The 26,129-nt window shown below is 30.2% G+C and overlaps 1 protein-coding gene across 1 annotated transcript in view; it reads right to left on the reverse strand.

The window, feature by feature from the left end:
* Positions 1-734: 734 nt before the first annotated feature.
* Positions 735-26,129, reverse strand: part of Aos1 (SUMO1 activating enzyme subunit 1) — a 58,604-nt gene continuing 33,209 nt past the window's right edge. Inside the window, exons 6-9 of the mRNA XM_085825177.1 lie at positions 19,159-19,252; positions 9,822-9,969; positions 3,065-3,134; positions 735-939 (exon numbers count right to left, since the gene is read on the reverse strand). Of these exons, the coding sequence (XP_085681303.1) occupies positions 835-939; positions 3,065-3,134; positions 9,822-9,969; positions 19,159-19,252 (417 nt within the window). The 3' untranslated portion in view covers positions 735-834. The remainder of the gene's footprint in view (positions 940-3,064; positions 3,135-9,821; positions 9,970-19,158; positions 19,253-26,129) is intronic.

Consider the following 26,129-nt stretch of genomic DNA (forward strand, 5'->3'; position numbering starts at 1 on the left):
AAATTATGGGGTGCTATTGGATTCTTTTCTTATTTAAGTCTATAACATTAAGAACATTCAGCATTACATCTATGAACTGCTGAAGTCTGTTGTTCTTTAGTTTCAGGGCCTGGAGTCAGTAACCAAAAAGACAGTGAACTATCAGATGCAGCATGCAGTGTCCTATAATTTCTGAAGAGCTGCTATGTTTCATTTCTTTCTTAGTTCACTGGATCTGCAGTCTTATTAAATACATTTGGTTTGATTATGCAATGAATGGCATTCCACGGAGGAAGTAAATTATTCAATTAAGTAAATAAAATTACTCTTGTATACAAATAGTGAGCTTAAATTGCAGGGATCGATGCGTAAGAAACGTCATTTCATATCTAGCTGGCATTGTACAGTATGAAAACAAACTATCATCATGTGATAATTTTTTACCATGGCAATTTTATACGATATTCTAAAATTGCAAAAATTTTGAACCACTTTATTTTCTATAATGATATTTTCTCCCATGATGTTTTCTAAGACAATACTTTTTCCTTGCATTGTTTCTACAATGATGTTTTGCCTCTAACCTATCAGTTATTTGTGTGCTGTAAACAAGTAGTATTGTCTGAAAATTTTTTCCAATGATATTGAAGCATATGAGATACTGTGGCTATATACAAAGGCTATGACTTAAGCATTTTTCACTGTATTATTAATTGAATAATTAAGATATATATGAAATAAAAACAGCCTGTGTATCATGAATTCAAATATGAAAATTTATTACAATGAAAAAGCAAAATGTTTTGTCACTTACATGATAAAAATCTATAAAAATGTTCTTGCATGACAAAATATTCAATACATATTAGTTTTTACAAGAACACTTTCAACAGCTCCAACACAATTGTCTCCATCAAAGAGAAAGAAATTACACAATGGCTTTCCTCGTCTAGATATGCCCTAAAATTAAATTTTTGAATATGCAATATTAATATTGGATTAAAACATTCATAATGTAACTTCATTTTATATAGAGATGCCAACTATCGCACATTTTCCATAAATATTACTGATTTCTGCTATCTGTTACAGAATTACAGATGTGATGAAAATGCCAAGCTCATGCTAATTATATGACTGAGCAAAGCTTACAGTCACATATATCACAATCGATATGATAAATTTATTTAAACTGATGTGCTGACATCACATGCTTCACACAGCTTCATAAGTGGAAAGGAGCCAATGAAATTTTTTTAGAGTGGCCAAATGTACCAACACTGGCAGTCTTTAAATTCCAAAGTACAGGAAAAATCTGGATGCAAAGAATTTCACAGTTCTTTGTCTAAAGCTGCAGATTTGGAAAAGCAGAAAACTGCAAAGTTAATGTGCTCATAGAGATCAGCTTTTTTGTATTTGGAAATTTGAATAAAGATTTTCAAGTTCTTGACTAGAGGCTGGGAAAAGGTGGTTAAGATTCAGAATGCAGTGTTGCTAAGGTTGATTAATGATTGGCATGATTTTTTGGTCAAATGGAGAGATATTTTAAAAAAGGAGCAGATTAATTTGACTAATGATCCTTACCATTCTTATGCATTACAGATTTTACACAGAGCAGTTGTGTATTTTGCCCTTCTAATCTAGAATATTCTAAATACTAAATCCCTGTATGGAAAAGGTTATAGCTATAAAAAAAAAGACTGAGCATATATATATATATATATATATATTCCCCCTTTTTAAGCTGTGTTATGGTAGTGCATGAAAATGGATTTGACTGTGCCTGAATGCTTGAAATGCGGGAAGAGAATGTGTTTGAATAAAAGGAATTGTGACTTAAATTTTCGTTTCTTGTTTCAGTGTTGTACAAATCAGTTGACTTAAGTATTACTATTTGAAATTTCAATAACATAATGAATGAAGTAACATCTTTAACTTCTCGATATAACCTCATTTTCATTCACAGTTATTTTACTTATTTTAGAACAATTGCATTCATATATTAATTCTTCATAAATAATCTTCTTTTAAATTCAGATTCCTTCCAACTCATTTTTCATTTAAATCTTCTGAACCATGGGCTTTAGCTATGATGATGAGAATTTCATATAATGTGGAAAAGGGTACTTAGTTTTATATATTTTATTTTATACAATAACATCATATAAGAGAACACAAACCCCCTCCCCCCAAAAAGCCCTATTTAACAGAAAAGATGTGGAATATAAAGCATTACTGCCATTCACTTAGAAATACTATGTTACCTCTCACACATAAATAAAGATTAACTCTCAACATTTTACAAAGCAGACTGTGAATACAGCAGTTCTCACTAAAATGCTCATACACAGTGAATTTCCGGAAGCATGCAGCAATAGTGGACGCTTCTTTAACAAGGAAGTTTTCAATTTCTTCGCTTTAGTATGTGGTATTTTCATTCAAAAACCTGTTTGTTGATTCTGACCAACTGCAAACTGAATTTGCAGTTTCACAGTTCATTGATTTGATGAGGAAATTCTTACTGCACTTCAAATTGCAATAGCATGACAAAACATTTCAAGATGAAAGAGGACTGTATAAATTTGGAGAGCCTAACAAAGTAATGTTGACAGTTTTGTTAGTACTTTGTAGCAAAGCATGACAGGATTCACAGCAACACATAATGCATTTTGGAGAACATTCAAACACAATTTATCCACTGACATAATGTATGCACTATTTATGCAGAAAATGAAATCATTTACACACAACATCGTTTTTTACCACAATAAGTTTACCCTTGAAGAGTTGGCAACTGCAACTATGTCAGAGACAATCAGGAAAGGTTTCTTTTTATTTAACCTTTTCTTTCATGAGAAAAATTGTTAAGTAATGTGCTTTTTGTATGGCATAATATCCAGTTTATGCTGTCAAAACCCTACTCTCTAATGTGACAAAAGCTTGAATGTCATGTTAAGTGTTACGTATTTGTTTAAGTACTACTAATAAATATTACAGACTAACTCAGTTAAGTGTTACTGATAGCTCTATCAAAGGTCGGCATCTCTACATATATATTTTCTGGAAATAAATGTAAAGAAAATACCTTAACAATTTCATTAGCCAAAACTCCTCCAACTGCAGCACAAACAGGACTCAGCTCACCAAATACATTTCTAAAAATTAAATGCAAAAATTGTAACACAAATATATTCCATTCCTTGTTCCTTAATATATTTATATAATTTGTTTGAGACTTAATGTTAATCATGACAACAAGTTTTAGTCAATTCCATACAAGTAATTTGAATTCAACACATTGCACAAAATTACACATTGCACAAAATTACACATTTAAAAACATAACAGTTTGAAGAAACTTTTTAATTTATAAACAAATTTGAAATCAAAAGCTTTAACAAAACATTTAATTTCAATTAGCATTAAAAAACAGCTTAGAATGAAATGAGTTTGAAATAACAAACAAGTCATGGGTATGTCAGTAGATGTTGAAAGCTAGCAGAAATTTTGATACTTTTTGATTATTCATACTCCCCTCCTGACAAGTTGCCATTTTTTATTAAACTAATATACGAAAAATATTTCCAAAATAGCAGCATATTAAGAATTCCATGAAAAAGTATTCAGTATTTTAAATTCAGCAAAAGTTAAAAAGAAAAAACATTTGTAAGAAAGCATATTTTTCAAGAAATCCTTATATATATATATATATATATATATATATATTGATTGTTTGTTTTTTCCACCTATTCTCACTATGTATACAGTGATCACAGATTTGGCATTGTGCATCTTATTGTTCTGCTTTGCTTTAAAATAAAATCAAAGAAATGCACAATTCGCTTGCTATTTTCTTCACTGCATTTCTGGATAATTTGATAATTTAAGAAATACAACTGAACAAAATGCAACTTTTTGCATTCTCTATTGTTGGAAAAAACGTCATACTTCTCAAGAAACAAAATGCTTTCTTTTTCATCAGTCAGCTGACTCCACAGTCCCATTACAATCATTACAAGGGGGAAAAAATGCACTTAATGCAAAAGCAAATACTAATCAGGAAAATGACTTGAATTTGGAGCCCTGTGCCTAAATGCATACTTGATTTGGTACATAAACAAATTTTGGTGATGTTATGGGATGTGACATAGCTACTCTGGCGACATAGTGCATCATGAATACTTTTCAAGGTGCGTATAATCAGAAAAAATATATATATATTATATATATTTAATAATATATATATACTACTTCAAATATTCAGTAAATGGTGGAAAATAGGGGCTCTTGACAGAATTTTTACAAGTTGTTTTAACTTATTGATTTTTCAGGCAATAGATATAAAATTAGATTTTATCCAATTAAATCTTAAAACTGAAACCAAATATAAAAAATCTGATGGGTACACCACATGACTTCCTTGTACGGAATATTAAATTATACGCAGTTTTTTCTTGCATTTCATTTAAACTTATTAGATTGAATTAAACCTACTTCACCAACAGTGCATAAACCACAATAGAATAAATGCATTCTTTAAAACTCACTTTGTTTACCATAGTGACACTCTGGCGCTAGGTTTACTTAACAGTATTATATTTCGTTCATATTATAACTCAGAATGCACAAAATTTATATAATTTAAAGAATTATCTAATCGTTGTCACATGTTCTATTCAAATACTATAATAAAGCTAGAACTATGTATAAAAGGAATTAAGCAAACCAAACAAAAAAGAAACAGTTTTTCACAGACGATTCAGTATTTTTCATTCAATTAATTCAGTTTTTATTTCGCGACAAGGCAAAAATACATAAAATCTCAAAATATCTGTATTAAAAATTACGAAGTAAATCTTAAATGCCTATTTCCTCGAAAAAATTCCAGAAAGGATTAAGCATGATTTAAATAATAAATGAAGGCATTATCTTAGTTGCAAAGCTAAGTTTCTCTAGATTGGCAACAAATCCACTACTCGGCTGTTTCAAATGTAAACAAGAGCAATGGCCGCCATCAAATTAAGCTTAGCGGCACTTAAAACAATTTTAAAATTGTTGATAATTCTAAAAATATTGCATACAGATTTACTAAAGGCATAAAACCCTTAACCGAAAGATAAAAACAACATAATTCAATCATTTTCAAAGCAAAAAATGTACAATTTACAAACATATAGGAGTAAAGAAACTGAGATCACTGAGCCAGGTAACAGAGTGGATATATTTATAAACATATTTATATAGGTTTGGCGCGGCCGATTGAAACCAAAATACGAGGTGCTTATCTACATGTTATAGTAGTCGTATATACAAAATTTCAATGTTCTGAGGCTACTCGTTTTTGAGTTATGCGAGATACATACATACGTACATACGTTCGTACAGACGCCACAAAAAATTCTCTTCAGAATTCATTTTAAAGCAGTTTTTTTTTTTTTTTTTTTTTTTTTTGAGGAAAAGAGTCTTTTATCCTGTCCTTACGTACAGATATCACGCAAAAACATCGTTAAATTGCATTCGAAAGTGGTCAAAGTGGATATTTTCGTTGAAATATGCTGCCTGAAGCTTTTCGCGATTACAATACTTCCTTTTTATTTCATACAAGAAAGCAAAAAGAGTATGAAATATTTGGTTTTATTTCTGACTGAAAATACCAAATAAATTGTAGTGAGGAAAAACTGACTTCAAAAATGAAAAGGCCAATTACAAAATGGTAGTACATTTATATGTAAATTTTATTTATAGGAATGACTGTAATTAAATTTTAGCTGCACAAAACTGTTTATTGTAAATAGAAATGGTAAATTTTCACTCTTTAGAATACATTAAGGTAGCAAAATCTCCTTTGGGCTCACGTGATAAAATAGCATATTTTTCATTTTTTAAAATGCAATGGGTTGTAAAAACATATTTTAAAAAAGAATAACAGCAGTGTGTTTCATTTCATTTCAGAGCAGTACATAATGAAAATTCAAGTATTTCAACATAAATATTTAGTAAATATATTCAAAATCTGATATTGTGAATGTCTGAACCTTGGAATTTTGCATCTTTCAAGGGCATAAGTGATTATCTAAAATCAATTTAAAAAAATTTTATTTTCAGGCATAAAATATCATTTGCAGATTCATTTCTATACTGGTAAAAGATTTGCCCAAAGATGCTGTTACAAAAATAGTAGCATGATATGTCTTCGAATTATGCTGATGCACTGGTTTGTGATGAAGCCAAAAATGACAAGATCCAACTATAAAAAAAAAATAGCATTTTAGACCATAATAACTTATGCAAGGGTCATAAGACTTGGCAATAAAGGCAAAAATCAGTGTACTCCAGCCTTCATATGTGCCAATCTTCAGCATTCAATACAAAATGGGATTCATCAACAAAACAGTTCCACCCATAAAGCATATCTGATGCAAATGAAGCTACAGTTCACTGATAGTGATACTGGTAACACAGAAATTGAGCAATGTTACTAGTAAGCATCACCAGTGAGTATCATAGCAAAATAGTTAGCAAATATGCAGCATCTACTCTCCTAATCATCTTACAATGGTCCAAGTGACAAATTTTGCATGGATAGCTCAAAGCATTCACCATTGCTCAGGCTGTTTATACCATTCCTAGATCTTATTCCATGGTCTCCTTAGGAATCCACTGACTATCTGATACTAACTTCTGCCATTCCTGACTACCATCTACTGAAATACCATTATCCATGCTAAGCATCACTCTTGATTAAAATACCAAACATTACAGCAATTTTATTATTTGGAGTCTTCCAACTTAATGACATGTTCTTTTTCGTAGCTAATACTGAATTCAGCACCGAGGCATTTTCACAATCAAGAAGTCATCTGAAATTTTAGCTTTACAGTTTTGTTTGTATCAGTATTATGATACAGAATTCCGAAGTGGTGCTCCAACTGTTACTGCAACACTGGTTGCAAAAATTTAGTCATTTGCACTTGGTTTTCCAGTTCAATAAATATACATAAAGTCATGAATTAGTCATATTAGTCAACACGATAGACTGTGGACTAAACGTTATATGGATACCTGGAAAATGTAATAAAGGAATGTAATGCAGAGTATTTCATGCAATATTCAAAAAATGATAAACTCTGTAAAGAAAATAACTTTTTAAAAAGTTTGACATGTTTCCTTCACTTCCAATCTACCACCCCCCTTCCCGGAAAAAAGAATTTTCCATACAGAATTAATAAAAAGCGTTTTTTTTTAATAGACTGGTAATAAGAACTCCATGTAATGACAGCTACAGATCTGTATATCAAATATAATATAAGGATACCATAAATTTTACAAGATGCTTTTTAATTTTTAAAATGTATGACAAAAAGATAGTCTCAACTTCCATTATGAAAAATATTTTCTTCATCATTCCATATGACATTACAAACACTAAAAAAAAAAAAAAAAAAAAAAAAAAAAACCTCAGGTTTTATTTAATCCTTTTTACAAAATATTTTATATTTTTAAATAAACTCTTAAGGGGTATCAGAAACCCCTATACAGACAATGTTAAATTGGCCATTTTCGATGTACTTTTTTTCAAAATCTGCTGTAGATACACGCTTGAAATTTTTTGTGTAATTAAAGTATACCTATCTGATTGTACTGAAATGAGCTTTTGAAACATTTTAAATTTTAGAGTAATTTACATAATATTTTGTTAGGCATAGTAAAATTTAGCAATTTTTTCATACAAAAAAACTTTTTAAAATTTTTTATTCTAAGTTTATCACAAAAAGTTCATTTCAGTAAATATTAGGAAACCTAATAAATAAACCATAAAAATTTTAGACACCTGTAAGCAGTAGTTCCTGAGAAAAGGTACATCGAGTATAAAAACATCACGTTTGAAGAAAAATGCGTTTTTATGTAAAAATCCTCATTGATCAAAGCAGTCGATGACATATTAAAACTATATTTTTTTACAGTTCTAATTTTCATAGAGATTAAAGAATGGTATTTTTAGAAAGATAAAAGTATAGAGAATTTGAAAATGCAAAAATCCGAAATCACAATTTTTTGAAGATTTTGGGGTTCCAACACCCCTTAATATTATGTTTCTTGGTATGCATTCATTAAAATCAATATCATTTAAACTCAACTAGCATGGACTAAGAAATGCAGAACATTATAGAATAAAATACAATGTTATGATGAATATAAAACAAAATAAACAACGTCAATGAAAAATGTTAATTTCAAGTAAACTGAAAACCTTCTTATAACAGTGTAACAGTGATAAATAATTAACACAGGTAAATTTTGTATTCAATTGGTAATCCATATTGAACAAGCTCTAATTTTCATAATAATTTAGTTCTTTCATTACAAAATTAAACGAGCACGATAAACCCATGCGAAATTTTAAAAGGAAGCATAATTTTTGTTTAAAATGTGTGTGATTTTTACCTCATATGGCAACAGTTTCTCAGTCAGAAAACTACAAATTAAATTTAATACATAAAAAATAGGCACTTCCTTATTATAGCGGTCCCCTAGATTGAATTGCTCATCAACTGAATTATCTTGCCGCAACCTTGCTACGTGTTACATCCTGGTTGATTAGCGATTAAATTTTGGGGGCAACTATAATAAGGAAGTACCAAGAATTATTGTAGTTATTCAAACTAAAATGTTCTTATATATATATACAGTCAAAAGTCGTTAATCCGGACTCGTCGGGACTTCGGCGATTCTGGATTATAGATCATCAGTTTAAATCTCGTAAGATGGCATGCAGAAATTCTAAAATTAAAAATATGAAACCGTAATTTATGAAATAAAGAACAATTATGATCTAAAGGGTATCAAAATTTGAAAAAAGAAAAAGCTTAATATTTATTTGTTTACTTTATTAAACATTTCTTTTAATGTAAGTTGTTTAAGTTTTGCTTCATTTCATGTGATAATACTTTCTCTTTAATTCTATTAAACAGACATAATTTCTTGTTCAGTTAAAAAGTTCCGCTGTTCAAGTCCTATAATTGCTGTGTCAAGAACACCGACTAATTTGTCAATCGAAATTTTTTCGTTTTCAATAACCTCTGTTACTTTTTTTCGCTATCAGAAGCGAATTATAATGACTAGGAACTTGTTTTAAATCATATCAAAGATGGAGCATATCGAGATGAAATACTACATTTGGTAAGGAATTATAAGCCAAATAAAAGCATCTGCACTGAAGATAAGGATAGTGCTGACAAATCAACTTCCAATTCATTACGCGCCCGCCGCGGCGCGGCGTTCCCCCCGCCGAGCAGCGTGAAATTGATAAACAGATTTCGGATTTCAAAACATAACTTTCGCTTTAGATCCTTTACATATTAACAAATATATATCGGAAATTCTATTTGATATAATCGAAAGTTTAAGCTTTTATAAAATTGCTCTTACAGTCTGCAAAAAATAATAAGCCGGATCCAATTCGAAAATTAAGGAACAACGCAATCATCAACATTAACTGAAATAGATAATTAGATAATTTTAACTTATACGTCCATTATACATAAAACCTGCACGCGAAAACGTATTCTGCACTTGCGCACACTGATATGCGCAGCCGTAAAAGGTCTTACGCGCACGCGTAAACGTCTATGCGCATGTGTCAACGCGGCGCATGCGCAGAAAGTTTTTAGTTTTGATGTCCGGATTATAGATCATTCCGAATTATGGGTGTCCGAATTAACGACTTTTGACTGTATATATATATATATATAAAGCATTTTCATTTTAAAATTAGATATTTTTAAATGAATTCTTTTTTACATTTAGATGCTTAGATAGTTTAATTACTAAGCATATATTACCCCAGCATGTCATCAGTTAGTCTTGCTTCATCTAAATTTAATGCCTTAGATACAGTACTTCTGGTCTTTTGCAATGCTTCAATATCTGTCTCACGAGATTCTGGTAATGGATATTGATTTTTGTTTGTTTCACGATAAACATTCATCACTGTAAAAAAATACATATAACTAACTTTTACGTAGGTTAATATTCTAATTATGAATACAAATCTTTGACGATCTACATCATTTATATCTACCGGCAAACATTTTACTAATACAATGATCATTTTAGATTGGATAAGGGCCACTAACTACAGATTCTAATATTACTAACACATAAGGATAAAAATGTTTTATATGTTACAAGTGAGAAATCTTTCTCACAGTGTAAATAGCATAAAGAATAATCGGTACTTACGTATTAACGCAACCAGGCCAAAATTCGCATAAATCCTACTTACGGCAACCCTACGTGTTATAGGTAGTTTTTCGTAAAGATATTATTTTTCTTACTGGTTAGATTGAATGCCCTGAAATACTTTAACTATGGGTATTTGGGATCTGCCTGCGAGTGAAAAAGATGCTGTTGAATTGTTGCAGGAATATGGAATTATACCGAACCAACATACTTGTAAAAATTCTCATAAAATGAAACTGTATTTTGGAAAGCAAATCTTCTGGAAATGTAACATCGAAGAGTGCAATCAACATTTGGGTGTGAGAACCGGAAATTGGTTTGAAGGTAGCCGAATTTCATTTGTGACAGCGGTGCGCTTCATTTATTGTTGGTGTAAAGAGTTAACCTTAATTAAATTTTGTGCAGAAGAGATGGGAATTGCTGACAAAACTGTTATAGATTGGAATAATTACAATGGCGAAGACGGTTTTCAATCAGTGCTAAAAGCAATAGCCAAAAGATTTCCGCCGAAAAAATAATTCTGCAACTTATTCAAATTCGAAACCGGAAGGGTTTAATTGCTATTTTATATTTTAAAACAAAATAATATAAAAAACTGTATTAAAAATTATCTGTAATTAATAAATGTACATTTTCTTTCTATTCATACTTTTTTACTCAAACTTACAAATCGTGCCAACCTGGTTGCGATAATACGTAAGTACCGAATAATCAATATGTTGAAATATATATATATCAACACACACTAGATAACACTGATACTGAAGATATCCATTTCCCCATATAATTTTATTTTACAATAAATAGAAATTTAAAAATATTATAGAGAATAAGAATATAGCAATCTCACTAAATGAACATATAAAAATTTCAGAGTTTTCTGCTATAAATGTACAATACTGAGTTCAATTTTGATCACTTATGCAGAGAATTTCAAATGTAAAATTAGAATATTAATTATAATTTATGTTATATATATATTGTTATATATATATGAATTATGAAAATATCATATATAACATAAATTATAATTAATATATATATGTTATATATATATTAATTATAATTTATGTTATATATGATATTTTCATAATTCAAAATTTTAAACGATATTATTACGAGGGCTATCCAGAAAGTAGATTACGTTTTGGAATAAAAAAATAAACAAAGTATAGGAAACAAATTTTATTATATACAGATGAAAGCCACACTCAAATACTACTTTTCTACATAGTCACCATACAAATTAAGGCATTTATCGTAGCGATGTACGAGCTTGGAAATTCCTTCGTCGAAAAATTCGGCCGCCTGCGCCTTCAACCACTTCGTTACCTCTTCTTGCAGCTGTGCGTCGTCATCAAAACGCTGCATAGCCAGCCACTTCTTCATTGCTGGGAATAGGTGGAAGTCGCTCGGTGCCAGGTCGGGACTGTATGGCGGATGAGGAAACAACTCCCACTTAAAAGATTCAAGAACTTTACGAGTGACATTTGCCGTGTGGGGCCGGGCGTTGTCGTGAATCAACAAGATCTTAGAGCTCAACATTCCTCTGCGCTTGTTTTGAATTGCTCTTCTGAGTTTTTGGAGAGTTTGGCAATACCTTTGAGAGTTTATTGTAGTGCCTCTTTCCAGGAAGTCCACCAAAATTACACCTTTTCTGTCCCAAAAAACAGTCGCCATCATCTTCCTTGCCGACATTGTTTGCATGCATTTCTTGGGTTTTTGGGGAGAACTTGTGTGCCCCCACTGCATTGATTGCAATTTCGTTTCACAGTTCACATGTTTCACCCATGTTTCGTCACCAGTAACGATGCGATCGAGTAAAGAGTCACCATCCTTATGGTAAGCGTCCAAAAAGTTCAACGCTGCAGCCATTCGCTGATTTTTGTGGTCCTCTGTCAAGATTTTTGGAATCCATCTTGCACAAAACTTGTGGTAACCAAGCTTTTCGCTGATGATTTCGTGCAACAAACTTCGCGAAATTTGTGGAAAACTCAAAGAAAGTTCCGTTATTGTGAAATTTCGATTTTCACGGACTTTAGCATCGACTTTTTCGAGAAGTTCGGCGGTCACTACGAGTATGCTGGGTCTCCCACTTCGATCTTCGTCGTGAACATTGGTTCGGCCATTTTGAAATCTTATGACCCACTGACGCACTCCACCTTCAGTGATAATGTTGTCCCCATACACTTCACGAAGCTGCCGATAGATTTCTATCGGTTTACAGTTTTTTGCAGTCAGAAACCTTATTACTGAGCGCACCTCGCAGCTCGCGGGATTTTCAATTAACGCAGACATTTCAAACCGTCACAGTATCTGAACGGAGCACAGCACGAACCTCTCACTAGCACGGCTAGATGCAGACTGAGCTGCGCAACGCTCTGACCCCAAGATGGCCGCGCTAGCCCCGCAACAAGCGGACACAGACGGAAACGTAATCTACTTCCTGGATGGCCCTCGTACATAGCATTACATCTCCACCAGCATGCAAAATACTTAACTCTGTTTATTCTTTTATATCTTTTGAAAGATCCTAGTTAATTTGCAATTGTTCAGTCAACTATAAATAATTACTTACCAGAATTCTGAAACACTAGCTGAATATAGTATAGTGTACACAGTATTGTAGAAATTTTTTAAACAAAATGATCTTTAAATGGTTTCTACACAAAATGCTGCAGAAAATTTAATTAATCTTTTTGTCTTTAATTATAGTATATATATATATATATATATATATATATATATATATATATACCGTATTTGACGGCATATAAGACGCACCCTTATTTAGAAGGGCACACACATGTAGATGTAGAAAAAGTTATGTGTGTCTAGATCTTTATCTGGGCTAAAAATAGCATTCAGTATTGAAAGTTAACCTGTGTCCTTCACGTATAAGACGCAGGTAACTTTTTGGAGACCAAATTTAGGAAAAAAAGTGTGTCTTGTATGCCCTCAAATACAGTATATGAAATGTAGAATCTCGTACATTATTTGCAGGAGTGTGCTTAAGGACTTTATGTAATATGACAGATTTATGAGTTTGGCGATTTGGCGAGCACCAACAGGTTAATATAATTTACAATAAAGAAAGGATTTCTCCAAAATTTTGGAACAGGGACGCAATTTAGGTAGAGAATCGCCAACACATTATTAAGCAATATGATTAGAATTTAATCAATTGATTTAAAAATATCATTACATAGATATATACAGTAAAATTCCAGAAATCCGCAAAGCTTGGGACCAGAGTTTGTGCGGATTTTGCGGATTTCTGGACAGAAAAGATAAATCATAATATTCAGACTAAAAGTGCAAAATAATAAGGCATATTAGATACATTTAATTAAATTATTATATACATTATTGCAATAAATTATTATATGCATTAAATTCTTATTACATATATAAATTGATTATCTTATTCATTGTATTATATATACACAGCATCCAGGTTTACCGATTTCGCCTCATGCAAAGATAGAATCACTGTTGCTGTAAAATTTCATCAGCTTTTCTTTATTTTTCCATATATCATACTCAATCGTATGGCAATTCCATATGATTCTGCTATAAAACGAGGAGTAGCACCTGTCTTTTGCAGAATTTGCACTTTTTGCATTACCGTCAATGCAACGTGTTAACATTTTTCAACATCGCAAGCAGTAAAATCATCAGTGTGTTTCTATTCTGTAATTGTATTAAAAAGGGCTGAAATTTAAAATATTCTTAATTTATCCACAAAATATCTGGATAAAAAAAGGCAGCACTAAATAATCTTGTGAAATAACAAAGCTCAGAAAATACAACAACATGAATTGTGAACTTGAAAGAAGAGTTGAGTGAATTGTCTGCTTTCTTACCTCAATGCAGATTAGATGAGAAAAAACTTTTATCATGATGTCAATAATTTGGTATTTCTGTTATGATTCATTATTCGGTAAGTTATTTTTTCTTCGATATTTCATACCTAAAGTTGCGGTTTCCAGAACCTATAAACTGAATGTTTACATTTTGAGAGGCAACGCGGATTTCAGGTCGGCGGATTTTCGGTTTTTTAACTATATATATATATTTACACACACACATAATATTTGTACAGAAGTTGACAACTTAAAAAATGGGAATATTTTACTAGCACAAGTACTTAAGGGAAATAACACATCCACACAATTTACTAATTACTTTCTCAAAAAAAAGCTAGTATTGATTATCAGATTTAATCTTTAAACTAACAAGTTATTTTAAGCTTATCTGAAACCATAAAGGAGGGTAAGAAAGGATATCTTGTTAGTTTTAAAGATATGTATATTTTGAAATCAAACTGTAAAAAATAAAAATTAAAAAAAAAATTTTACATACTTTGGCCTCAATCTTTTTTAGATATAAAAGCAATTTTTCCTTTTGCTTTCGATTTTCAGTTAAGTGTTAATTATAAAATTGTCAGTTTTACCCTGCATTTCTTCATTTTTTAATTGTTCCATGCAATTTGTACTGTTAATTTGTAATTTTATTTTTCTAAATCATGGCACACTGTAAGAAAATTCCTGCCAATAACAAGCCCATCCGTTCTCAATTTTCATACCAATACTGATACAGCTAATAACATAACAGTAAAACGGACCCTCCCAAACTTTAATCAAAGCAACCTTTAGTAGCTTCAAGCGTGTGGCTATTAACATGCCATTTTGAAATCACTTTTTGTTAGGGTAAAACATAAGTAAAATTTAAAATTAATTTTGGACTATTAAAATGTAAAACACCACTGTCAGTAAGACTTTTATTTGTATATTTCTTTAATTTTATTTGCTTCTTAATTTGTTTTTATTTCAATTTGTTTTTAAGCTTAAGCATTTTTCTGCATGAATACTGTCTTTATTGTTTTTTAGATTAATTGTAATTAACTGTCTATCGCTGTGTCAGGAAATTTTTTCATACAACGTTAAAAAATCAGGAGATATTTTAAGAAATAAGATTTTTCTCAACAATAAAAAGATTTTTTTAAACGATAAAAGTATATTTTTTTACATGATAAAAGTACATTTTTTAACAATGAATTAAGTTTAAATATTTACTTATTAATATCTGAAATCAGTTACTAATTCCTAAATGCAAACAGTACAAAAGCACTTGCATGTAAAAAAAAAAAAAAAAAAAAAAATTTTATTATTTGCATCTTTTAACAAAAAAAATAATATAATCAGTTTTCATATAAATGCTATCAACAGCGGAAGAAAGAAACTTCATAATTTTGTTCATAGCAATAGTCATGTAGACCTGCTTTTGCTAATAAAAGTTTTTATGGTGTGTCATCACTAATATTAGATCTAAATTTAATCCCTGTTTTCACAACAATACTGAAAATCTTCTCAACACTCTGGATTACTGTGAAGAATTATCAGGATAACGAACATTATTCTAGACAGTTCAATGTACTTTAAAAACTTATTTTTGTCTTTCTCTGAGAGTTCTACCACTGCTTTTTTAGATGCAGGCCCTATTACCAAATCTTCACCTTTCTTCTGATTTTCTATTTCACCATAAATCACATCACATATATAGAATTAGAAGACAAAACAAAGATTGATTTCACAAACTTCGATAAAAGATCTTAAAACAACAGATCATAATCATTCATCGCAAAACATGAATTAATGGAATTCTGCTTTATAGAACTGTGTTAAGAACACTGAATGACGGCAAAATGAATTGTACAAAAAAGCAAAAAGCTTTGTTAAAGTCCTAAGACAAAAGTATAAATATTCGTTCCTGACAAGATCTAATTGGAAAATGCTCCCCTTTCCTAGTTTTTTTTTTTTTTTTTTTTTTTTTTTTAATTTTTGAGAAAGAGAGAAATTTATATCAGCTTATATTTTATAGTATTTTCAGAACTGTCAATGTAATGGCTCACTGACACAGAAATTTATTTTTTCAAACCTATTTTTAACAGTGGAAGTAGTAACTACATCTCTATTTACTTTACATATTTTATAACTTTCAATAGAGCCTTTTATCTTAACTCTAGGAGCATGGTTACTTCTTTAAAAAATGCAAGAGGCGGGTTCCATTGGTCAATGATTCTAGATAAACATTTCTTTAAAGATAGCCAGAGTGTACATACATGTTTCAAAATTTTTCTTATTTCAGTATTATGCAGCTGTTGGGTTTGTTTCAATTGTTCCTTCCTTTTAGAACTCTTTTCAAGACGATAATAAACATCAAGAATATGCAAACACTTATGGTGCACCTCATAATTTGCAAATCTGAATTTTTCTTTTTTTAAGATAAATGCAACATGTCTTCAAGCCTACCATTATGGGCACCAAGTGTTTAGCAATTATCCAGAGGAATTGCATTTTCTCTTAAAATTTTAATAATTTACTGTGCTATATTAAAGTCTATCGAATGTCCTTCTAAAGTGGGGACAAAAAGTAAACAACACTCAATTTACAGTTACCATTCATAGAGAGGCAGAATGAAGCTGCTTAACTGAAGATTTAATTTTTCATACCTGTTTCTTTAACAATTGCAGCCATTTTGGTCCTTGCACTTGACTCAGCAATTTCCCTATCCAGAAACATTTTTTTAAATAAAGCTGCAGCGACATCTTATGCACTCAGTGGCTGACTGTGCTCCAGTAAAAAGGCAGAGAACCGGCATTCAGCATTAATAACTTTTAGGTCCTTTGTTTCCACAGAAAAATTTAATTTTCAATTTTTTTTCAACAGAACTCATATTAATTCAGAAGTCAAACAACAAAAATCAGCGTTATACCTACAAAATTTTCACAGGACTAGTTTCGATGGTTTTACCGAACCATCATCTTCAGCTGCAAAACCGCAAATGAATGATTCATTCATTTGCGGTTTCACACATATTCATATTACACATTTCTTATGAGGTAATGTTTCATTTACATATTCTCTGTTAAATTTACTTCTTAATTTTAGCAATGATAGTGCAGGATTTTACATTTTAAGTTCTTTTAAAACAAATTTTGAAATTTTAAAGTTTTTCTACTTGTATTTCTTTACAAATATATATATAAAGAAATATATAAATAGGCTAAAAATTTGAATAAAAAAAATTTTTTTTTAATGCATCCTGCGCTATAGCTGCAGGATGAAAGTAAAATAAACTTAAAACATCTAAATTAATTAGTAAATTGGAATAAAAGGAAGGCAATTCCTCTATAATATAATTATTGTAACTGTGTATAAGAGTTTATAACATAATATCAGAACTAAAAGCAACGAGTTATAACTGATCATATTCAGCAATTACAGTTTTTAAATATATGATAAGAAATTATGATTTATTTATGAATTATACTTTGTTTATAAATTATACTATTGTTAATAAAAAATTAATTAAAATTAAAAAATAACTGTTATTAAAAATGAAGCCAGACAATCTAAAATATAAATTATATTTTAAGATTTAAATTATTTTTAATTATTATTATTAAATTATTTTTAAGATTTGCTTCAACTAATACTGCATCATGATTTTTGGATCAAACTGCTTTATTTTAGTTATCAAGAAGTTTATGAATAAAATAACAAACAAAGAAAGGAAGTTTGATTGATCAAACACATAGTGTCATCTTTGTTTCTGCTATAGATCATACAAACGAAAATGCCTATTTTAAAATTAAGGCACTATTTATTATAAAACATAATCCAATTATCCAATCTCCTGCGAAATGTCATACATAGCAAGAATATAGGGAGAATTGAGTAAGAAAATATGCATCTTTCATATGGCTAAGTCATTACAAACCTATGCTGTTTTTTGTATTGGTTCAGTCCATAAATTTTTGTGTATTTTTTGGTAATAATATAAAAAAATAAAAGTAATAATATAAAAAAACACAATTAAACATTTCAATCAATTATATATCTTCCTCCATTATCTACAATGTCTCGCCATCTTACAGGCAGCATTTTTATGCCATTGCTGTAGAAAGACTCTGGTTTTGATGGAAAAAAACTTCATTGTTTGCATCCTGTTAAGAATTTAATTTTTTTCCTAGTAAAAAAATTTTATAAGGCACGCAATAAGTGAAAAATCACTTGGGGCAATATCTGGGGAGTAAGCAGGATGTGGCAAAAGCTCCCAATTAAATTCACTAATTTTTTGCAGCGTTGTTCGAGTCGTATGCGGTCTAGCGTTATCATGATGAAACAACATTTTCTTGATATTCACCAATCATAGGCGTTTTTTGATCAATTCTGAGTTTAGACGGCAAATTTGTTCACTATAAACTTCTGAATTAATCATTTGATTTGGTTCTAACAGTTCAAAACGTCCTGAACGGGGTTCATCATCAATGTTGCTTTTTCCAACTTGAAATTTTTAAAACCATTTCTGGGCAGTCCTTACACTAATAGTGTGTTCACCATGCACACTATTAATTTTTATCGCTGCAAACCTGGCAGATTCACCACACAAAAATAAAAAACATAGCACAGCGCATTTGCACTGATTATCTATATTCATCTTTTATGGGTACTAAAATGTGTTCGATATTTACGAAAGTTGATGATGAACTGAATAATACATTAGTCAAACGATGACAAGTTTCAACAGGTTCAAAATTGTATTGTTTTAGTAATTGCGTCACAGTGAATTCCACACATACTCTTAATGCACACGAACTTATGCACTGACCCAATATATCCCGAAAAGTGGCATTTCTTTAGATATATGATCTGTTATTAACAATGCATTACTTAAACCAACATTCCAATACTTTACTTTGCAGGGTAAAATGAATATTCATTTCTAAAAACTTTCAGTTATGTAAAAGTCATTTTCCAATTTATAAAAACATATAAAAAAATTAACTAAGTAAACATTTCTATTTCAATAATTCAAAATTGTATTCTAGAAAAACAGATAGATTATCAAAATAAAAACAGATGTCTTTACCATGAAGCAGAAAGAACACATTATTAACTTTCCTGTTGAGACCAGCACCAACTTTCGCCCCTAAAGCGGTTCCAAGAGGACAGAATTCAAGTTTCTGCAATTAGAAAAAGGACTTAAATGCATGGCAAATACTTGGAAAAGTATTATCTAATAAAGAATTATTCTAATCTTAATGTCTCATACTGTAATTAAGTATAAAAAAAGAATCATTCTGTTGTAAAATGCAGGGCTATGGAGTCACTAAGGAAAATGACCAACTCCGACTCCTAGAATTTTAAAAGACTCCGACTCCCTCATATACATACATACATACATATATGTGATGTACCAGCTTTTGTCAGGAATAAATAAATTGGTGAAGAATCATAGATGTAGTCGTAGCTTAAATTATCAGACAATAAGTTTAAAAAACAGGATCCATTTATTATATCAGGAGAAATAACAGTTACAAAATCATATTTCCGGAGTAAATAAAAAAGAATTACTAATAACTTTTTGTATGAAGTTTACTGCATTGTTACATTTAAGAAAAAGCCCCCGATATTCCTTTGCGAGTCCTTTTATAGCCTCTGGAAAGGCGGAGCTTTCAAGAAATGACGTCAGCCAATCCAGTTCGCTTTAAATATTTCCAGAACATTCTATAACGGTACATGTAGAAAAAGCAGGAAAAACAACTTGACTACGGGGCTGTGGATTTAATTCCACGTACTTTCAAATAAGAGACCGTCGCCATTAAAAAATGAAAAGAACATACAGTTAGATTTTCAAGTGTATATTTGACTATGGAATTTTATAATTACATATATATATATATATATATATAAACATATACACATGGTTTACAGATTATATTTTAATATAAAAGAAGTAACAGATGTTACAGAAAAAAATTGATGGCATAGCAAATTATTTATATTAATTAGCATTTATTATGAAATGGAAAAACTGGCATTAGTTATTTCTAAGAAACAGTTCTTTGTTGGAGGGCCATAGATCCTATTTGATAAACTTCAGAGCTGAGTCTTTCCACACTAAATTGAGTAGGAGGAAGAGCTGTTACTGTTAGGTATACTTCTTTTAACTTTTCAGGATAGATTTTTTTTTAAGTTCTAAAAGAGGCGTCTTGCAAGCGCAATCATATTTCTCTATTTCTTCCAAGTAGAAATCTTATTTGTATTTTTTCATTTTTATATCTAAGGTCTCTTGTTTCTTTATTTTCATTCGCTTTGCCCTAGCCTTTTTAATATTTTCCAAAAATATTTCTCAAAAACTAATTCATCTTTGGAAGAGGATGATAGAGACTCAATTGCAATATTTGCAGTTTGACTGTCCTGATTCGAATTCTCCAATTGCTCTGAGAACAATTTGATTCTTAATGAAAGTTCATAAATGTCTTTCTTTGCATTTCTAATTTGTTCGTCATCCAAGAAAATTCGGTGTTTCAAATCTACATATATTGAACCCAGCAAGAACTCATTGCCTAGCAAACTAGTTTCTCTTTTCTTCACTGAAGAAATGATTCCTTCTGCAATAAACTCTCCATTTCAGAAAGAACAAACATCACATTCTTCCATTCTCGCCTCCAGTCAATTCTTCAGATTGCAGCTTTTTTGTGGCTGTATATGGTGTACAAAGAAGAGTTTCCAATTCTGCAAGATCATTCCACAGTATTTCTGTTAGTGAAACATTACAGTTCTCTACATCTTCTAAAAAAGTTCTTTATTCTAATAACCTCTTTATCATCAAATATGTACTTCCTTATCGCATTGCTTGATCAATAATTGCTCCTTTTCCTGCTCGCTTCCTAAGAACGACATCAATTTTGGGAGTTCTTGCTGCTTACCTAAATTTACCAGTGAGAATTGTAACTAAATGAACCAATTTAATCACTAATAGCAAATATCACATCCATCTTCCTCCCTTATATTTATTTATTACTATGTCAATAAAATAGAAAATAATTATTTATTAATGTATATAATCCATAAACAAAAATAATAACTCAGCTTGTCATTTTTTCAATTCATTTTAATTTCATTTCAAATTCAAGCTGTTCAACAAAAACTGGAGTCGGAGTCGACCTGTTTTTAGCAACTCCAGCTTCGACTTTTTTTACCACAAAATCTACCCGACTCAGATTCTGACTCCACAGCCATGGTAAAATGGCTTGCTGCATATTTCCGAATATAAGCAAATGTGTTTTTTTCTTCATAAATTTATCCAAAATTTAAAGCCCATATATAAGATGAAATGAAAAACAAAATTTAATTTCATGCTCATGTCACCATGAGGGGGAAAATGTTGCTAAGCAGGTAAAAAGGTGGATTATTTTCCAATCAAATTGCTGTAAAGTAAAATGTTAGATGCCAATGGTAGCAGTTTTAACTCTAGTAACCTTTATCTGAACCTAGCACATTTTATCCATTTAACTGTTGTCTTGTATATTAGTGATATCTCCAATAGTCTTCTTTTCTGTGCCACTTTATTTTTTGTCTGCAAGATAAGTGAAAAGAGAAATTCTTATAGACAAATTTCAAACTACAGGTAATCGAGTTTGAGGAAGAACAGCCCAAATAAAAGAAAGAAAATTATTACATATTTTGTTTTCATTTAGTTTCTGTTCATTTTCTTACAAAATTTAATTAGATTAGTGTGTATGTGCAATAATTTAATCTTTCTGAAATACATTTTCAATAGAAATAAGAAAAATTTCAAAGAATGATCCTTTACCCCCCCCCCCAATCACAAACCTACAAATTTAACAAGTCTAATATGAAATTAGTAAAAAAAAAAAAAAAAATATTTGTTTTTTAACCCTTTAACTGTCAAGTTATTTTGATGATTTGGGTACACAAATTGTCAAATTTTTTTATTGCAAAAACCAAATGTTTAGTACAAAATAAAATATACTCAAGTAGTTAAAAATTGATATTTTGACGTACATGGGTAAAATTTTTAAAGTTTTGTAGCCACTGCATATTTGCTTTGAGGCGGCTGCCACTCAACATGGCAGTAGCAAAGTTCGCTTCTAGTGGAGCATTATTTTCTAAAAATGAAAAAAAAAAATTAATTATTTTCTAAAACATAAATAAATATAAGTGAATACCTATTAGTAGTTCAGTAATTCAGTCTTGTGTGGTACAATTGGAAACACTTTTCCAAGCACAAACCAACTCCACAATCACTACACCAGAATCGTGATTCCTTCCTTATCTTTTCCCCATTTTTATCCTTTTTCGAACAACACACTTTGCACTGTCTTGTAGGCTCACGTTTCGCAGGAGTAAGAGGAAAATGGGATATAAAATGTTGTTCAGTAAGACGGGCAGGGTTATCTATTGTAGGTGGTCTGCCAACATTCTTTTGTTCAGAAGCTGCATCATCATATTTATGTAAAAGCTCTTCTACAACTTGGATTCGAAATTCTAAAAATGTAATACGTTTCTCAACTACATTCTTATAGAGCAAATATGAGTTCCAGAGTACCTTGTCTAGTAAATGTAAAAATATCTTTTTTATAATATTTTTTCTGACGTTTTCGGATTGCTGGATGAAAGGATATTTCCTGATCACAGCGATCTACACCACCCATAGTTAGACCGTAATTAGAAACAATCTTCGGCTTGAGTATATCTCCAGTTTTTATTTTTGAGGCTGACCATGGAAGTATCATGAATACTGCTCATCAAACACACATCCTTCACCTTCGGTTGAAGAATCTAAATCATCTATATAACATTTCAAAGAACTGGAGGCTATTTTACAACAAAAAGACCCCATGCACTTTGAACCAAATAACCTCTAACCTTTGAAATCTTCAGTAAAGTGCTGTCATCTATTTAACTGAGCGCACATTAACTTTTCCCGAGATACAGACGGGTTTGACAAAGAGATGAAGCCGAAATAAACGTCTCCCGATATATATTCGGGTATAACAATACAATGCACTCAAAAAAAAAAAAAATTACCCCGAGTAATACTCGGGCGTGACATTTTCTAACACCAGTGCTGTACCCGAGATTATCTCGGGCATGACAGTTAAAAGGTTAAAGCAACAAGTTAATAAATAATTTTCATTCCATCAGCATTACATGTTAATATAGATTATCGTCATTCAAAAATCAGGAAAAATAAGAAATAAGATACAAAATATAAAAGAAAGAAATTGATAGGGGGAAAAAAGGAACAATGAAATACCTCATCAGCCATAAAAAATATTTATGAAATTAAACTTTTATTGTGTACATGAGCTTATGACAACATTCCAGCTATCACAGCTATAGAAATCCAGTAAATAAATTGCACACTACAGATCAGAATACTAGCAGGGTTCGTACACACTTCTTATGCACATAGAAATTGTCTTTTTAAGAAGTCTTTTTTTTTTTTTTTTTTTTTTTTTTTTTTTTTTTTATCAATGAAAAAAATGAAGGTCCTATCAAGCAACTAGGAACTGAATAAACTAAAGCAATTATCTACACTTGAACTTTACTTTTGTAGTTTGTAAGAATAAAATAAACTATATTGATTTTAAAAAAAGCTACACAAAATTTACGTTTTGTAGCAACAAACAACAAAATGTTTATGTGTCTTTTTAACTTAAAAATTTTTCAGATTCAGCTAATTTACATAGATTTCCTTTTCTTTATCATCTTTTCTAAGTTTATTTGTTTCAATAAACAAATCAATATACCCACTAGTCTCTGCTTTATCTCCTAATGTGCTAATGTTTCAACAACGTACCTTTGAAGAGTAATGTTCTCTCTTTTTATAAAAACAATTTCATTTTCAATGACTTTCCTCTTCATTTTAGAATTTTCATATTTAATTAAAGATTTTTGCTATTCTAAACAATGCTTGTACTTTGAACGTATAGAAGAAACTAATTTTATTTCTTTGATAATGAGTATTGAAAATAAATATGAAATGAAATAAGGTCAAGACAGGCACCAAAGGCAGTGGTGGCAGAATTTTTATAATATCTTGAAGTACCAAGCAACAAAATTTAGGAAAAAACTTTTAGAATTTTGAGCAGGCCCTGAGGACACTGAGGCATAAATGATGAATCTTTTAATTAATTGTTGGTTTTTAATTTCTTAGCTTTCTTTTATACTTGTACCTACAGAAAAGCCAATAAAGGGAATATAAACATATTAAAAGAAAGACTTTTGAGATCAAAATGAGAAAATTCAGATAATTTTCTTTTCACTGTATTATAAAACATATCCATTGCATGTTAATATGATGAAGATACTTTAAGATAAGATTTTAGATAAGATCTGTTGGTATTTCGTCACATTGTTCTGGAAATTGTACTTCTATAAATCTTGCTTTCAAAATAATAATCTATAAATCTATACCTTCTGAGGTACAAGCTCTAAAATCCTAAAGAAATATTATCTCTAACAAATGCTATAAGAGCAAAAGGCCCAAAGATTTTTGAGAAAAAAATTCAGAAAAAAGAAGGGTGAAGTGAATTTTCAAAAGAAAACTGATAAACATTTAAATAGTCTGAAATAATTACATTTGAAACTCTTAATATGAAAAAATATATAAAAAGAAAAACAAAATTTATTTTTAAATAATTATAGTAGCATTTTTATTTTTCATAAGAAGTGTTTCAGAAACTGCACTTTATAGTGTTTATTATTTTTTAAAATCAAAATATTTCTAAGTGACCAAAATGGAAAGTAATGTCACTTTAAAATATGGCAGGAAAAAATAAAATGCTTTATTTTAATGCTATTTCTTACATACAGTTTTAATTTATTATCATTATTTTTAAGACAATTACCAATGTTATTATGTTTATAAAAAAGTCAAAATTTTGCAAATCTCGAAATAAAAAATGTTGTTGTATACAAACTGATTTTGAAATCGCCAAAATGTCGATAAGTTGATAAATTTAGTGCTACATAATAAAAGAACGCATATCCCCTAAAGGAAAATTTGTTTCTGATGTAATATTTTATACACTCTTCATTTGCAAAACAATGAATTACTTCGAAATATTTATGTTTCAATCAAAGCAGGACCTTGTGGTTCTAAAACTTAACTATTCACCATTTATATTAAGAAGCAGGAAAGAATACAAACGTTAAACCATCAAATAACCTATTTGTCCATGCATCGGCAAAAATTATTCCTCCAAAGTGTTAATTCCCACTCCAACTGGACGCATTAAAAATAAATAAGTAAATAAAATTTGAAAGATTTCAGATTTTACATAACGTCCAAAAGGCGTTTTTTTTAACATAATGTGTGTTACCTTTATTTATTAAATATAATATTCTTCACACTTAAACCATAAAATTCAGTTCAAGAGCAATACCGCAAAATAATTTTAAATTGAGCATATCTTCAGAATTTCCAATACACAGTCTAGCATGCTGGAGATAAAAATGTTTTTTTCTGTACAGCGTTGCCATTGCTCACTTTGAAATCCTTAAGTTTGTTAATCAAAAATTCATTTCAGAATTTCCAATACACAGTCTAGCATGCTGGAGATAAAAATGTTTTTTTCTGTACAGCGTTGCCATTGCTCACTTTGAAATCCTTGAGTTTGTTAATCAAAAATTCATTTCAGAATTTCCAATACACAGTCTAGCATGCTGGAGATAAAAATGTTTTTTTCTGTACAGCGTTGCCATTGCTCACTTTGAAATCCTTGGGTTTGTTAATCAAAAATTCGTTAAGAGTTTTATAAAATATGAAATCGATAATAAAACAAATTCCAGATCCGGGCTTCCAGATGCCCATATTTGCAGTAGGATTATGTCATTCAAAATTGGATGGCTCTAGGTAACGTTGTTTTATCACAATGCGAGAAACATACATACGTTTATGCGGATTCTTCATTATTTAATTTCTTCAAATATAATACAAGATGATAATATTTGGTGGCAACAGTCTGAAAAGTGAAATGGACATTCAGAGTGATTCGATGCAAAAATAGCAAAATGAAAACAATA

This window comes from Stegodyphus dumicola, chromosome 10 (genome assembly GCF_044657685.1).
Source record: "Stegodyphus dumicola isolate Sdum_Otavi_A_Nest chromosome 10, ASM4465768v1".
Lineage (NCBI taxonomy): Eukaryota > Metazoa > Arthropoda > Arachnida > Araneae > Eresidae > Stegodyphus > Stegodyphus dumicola.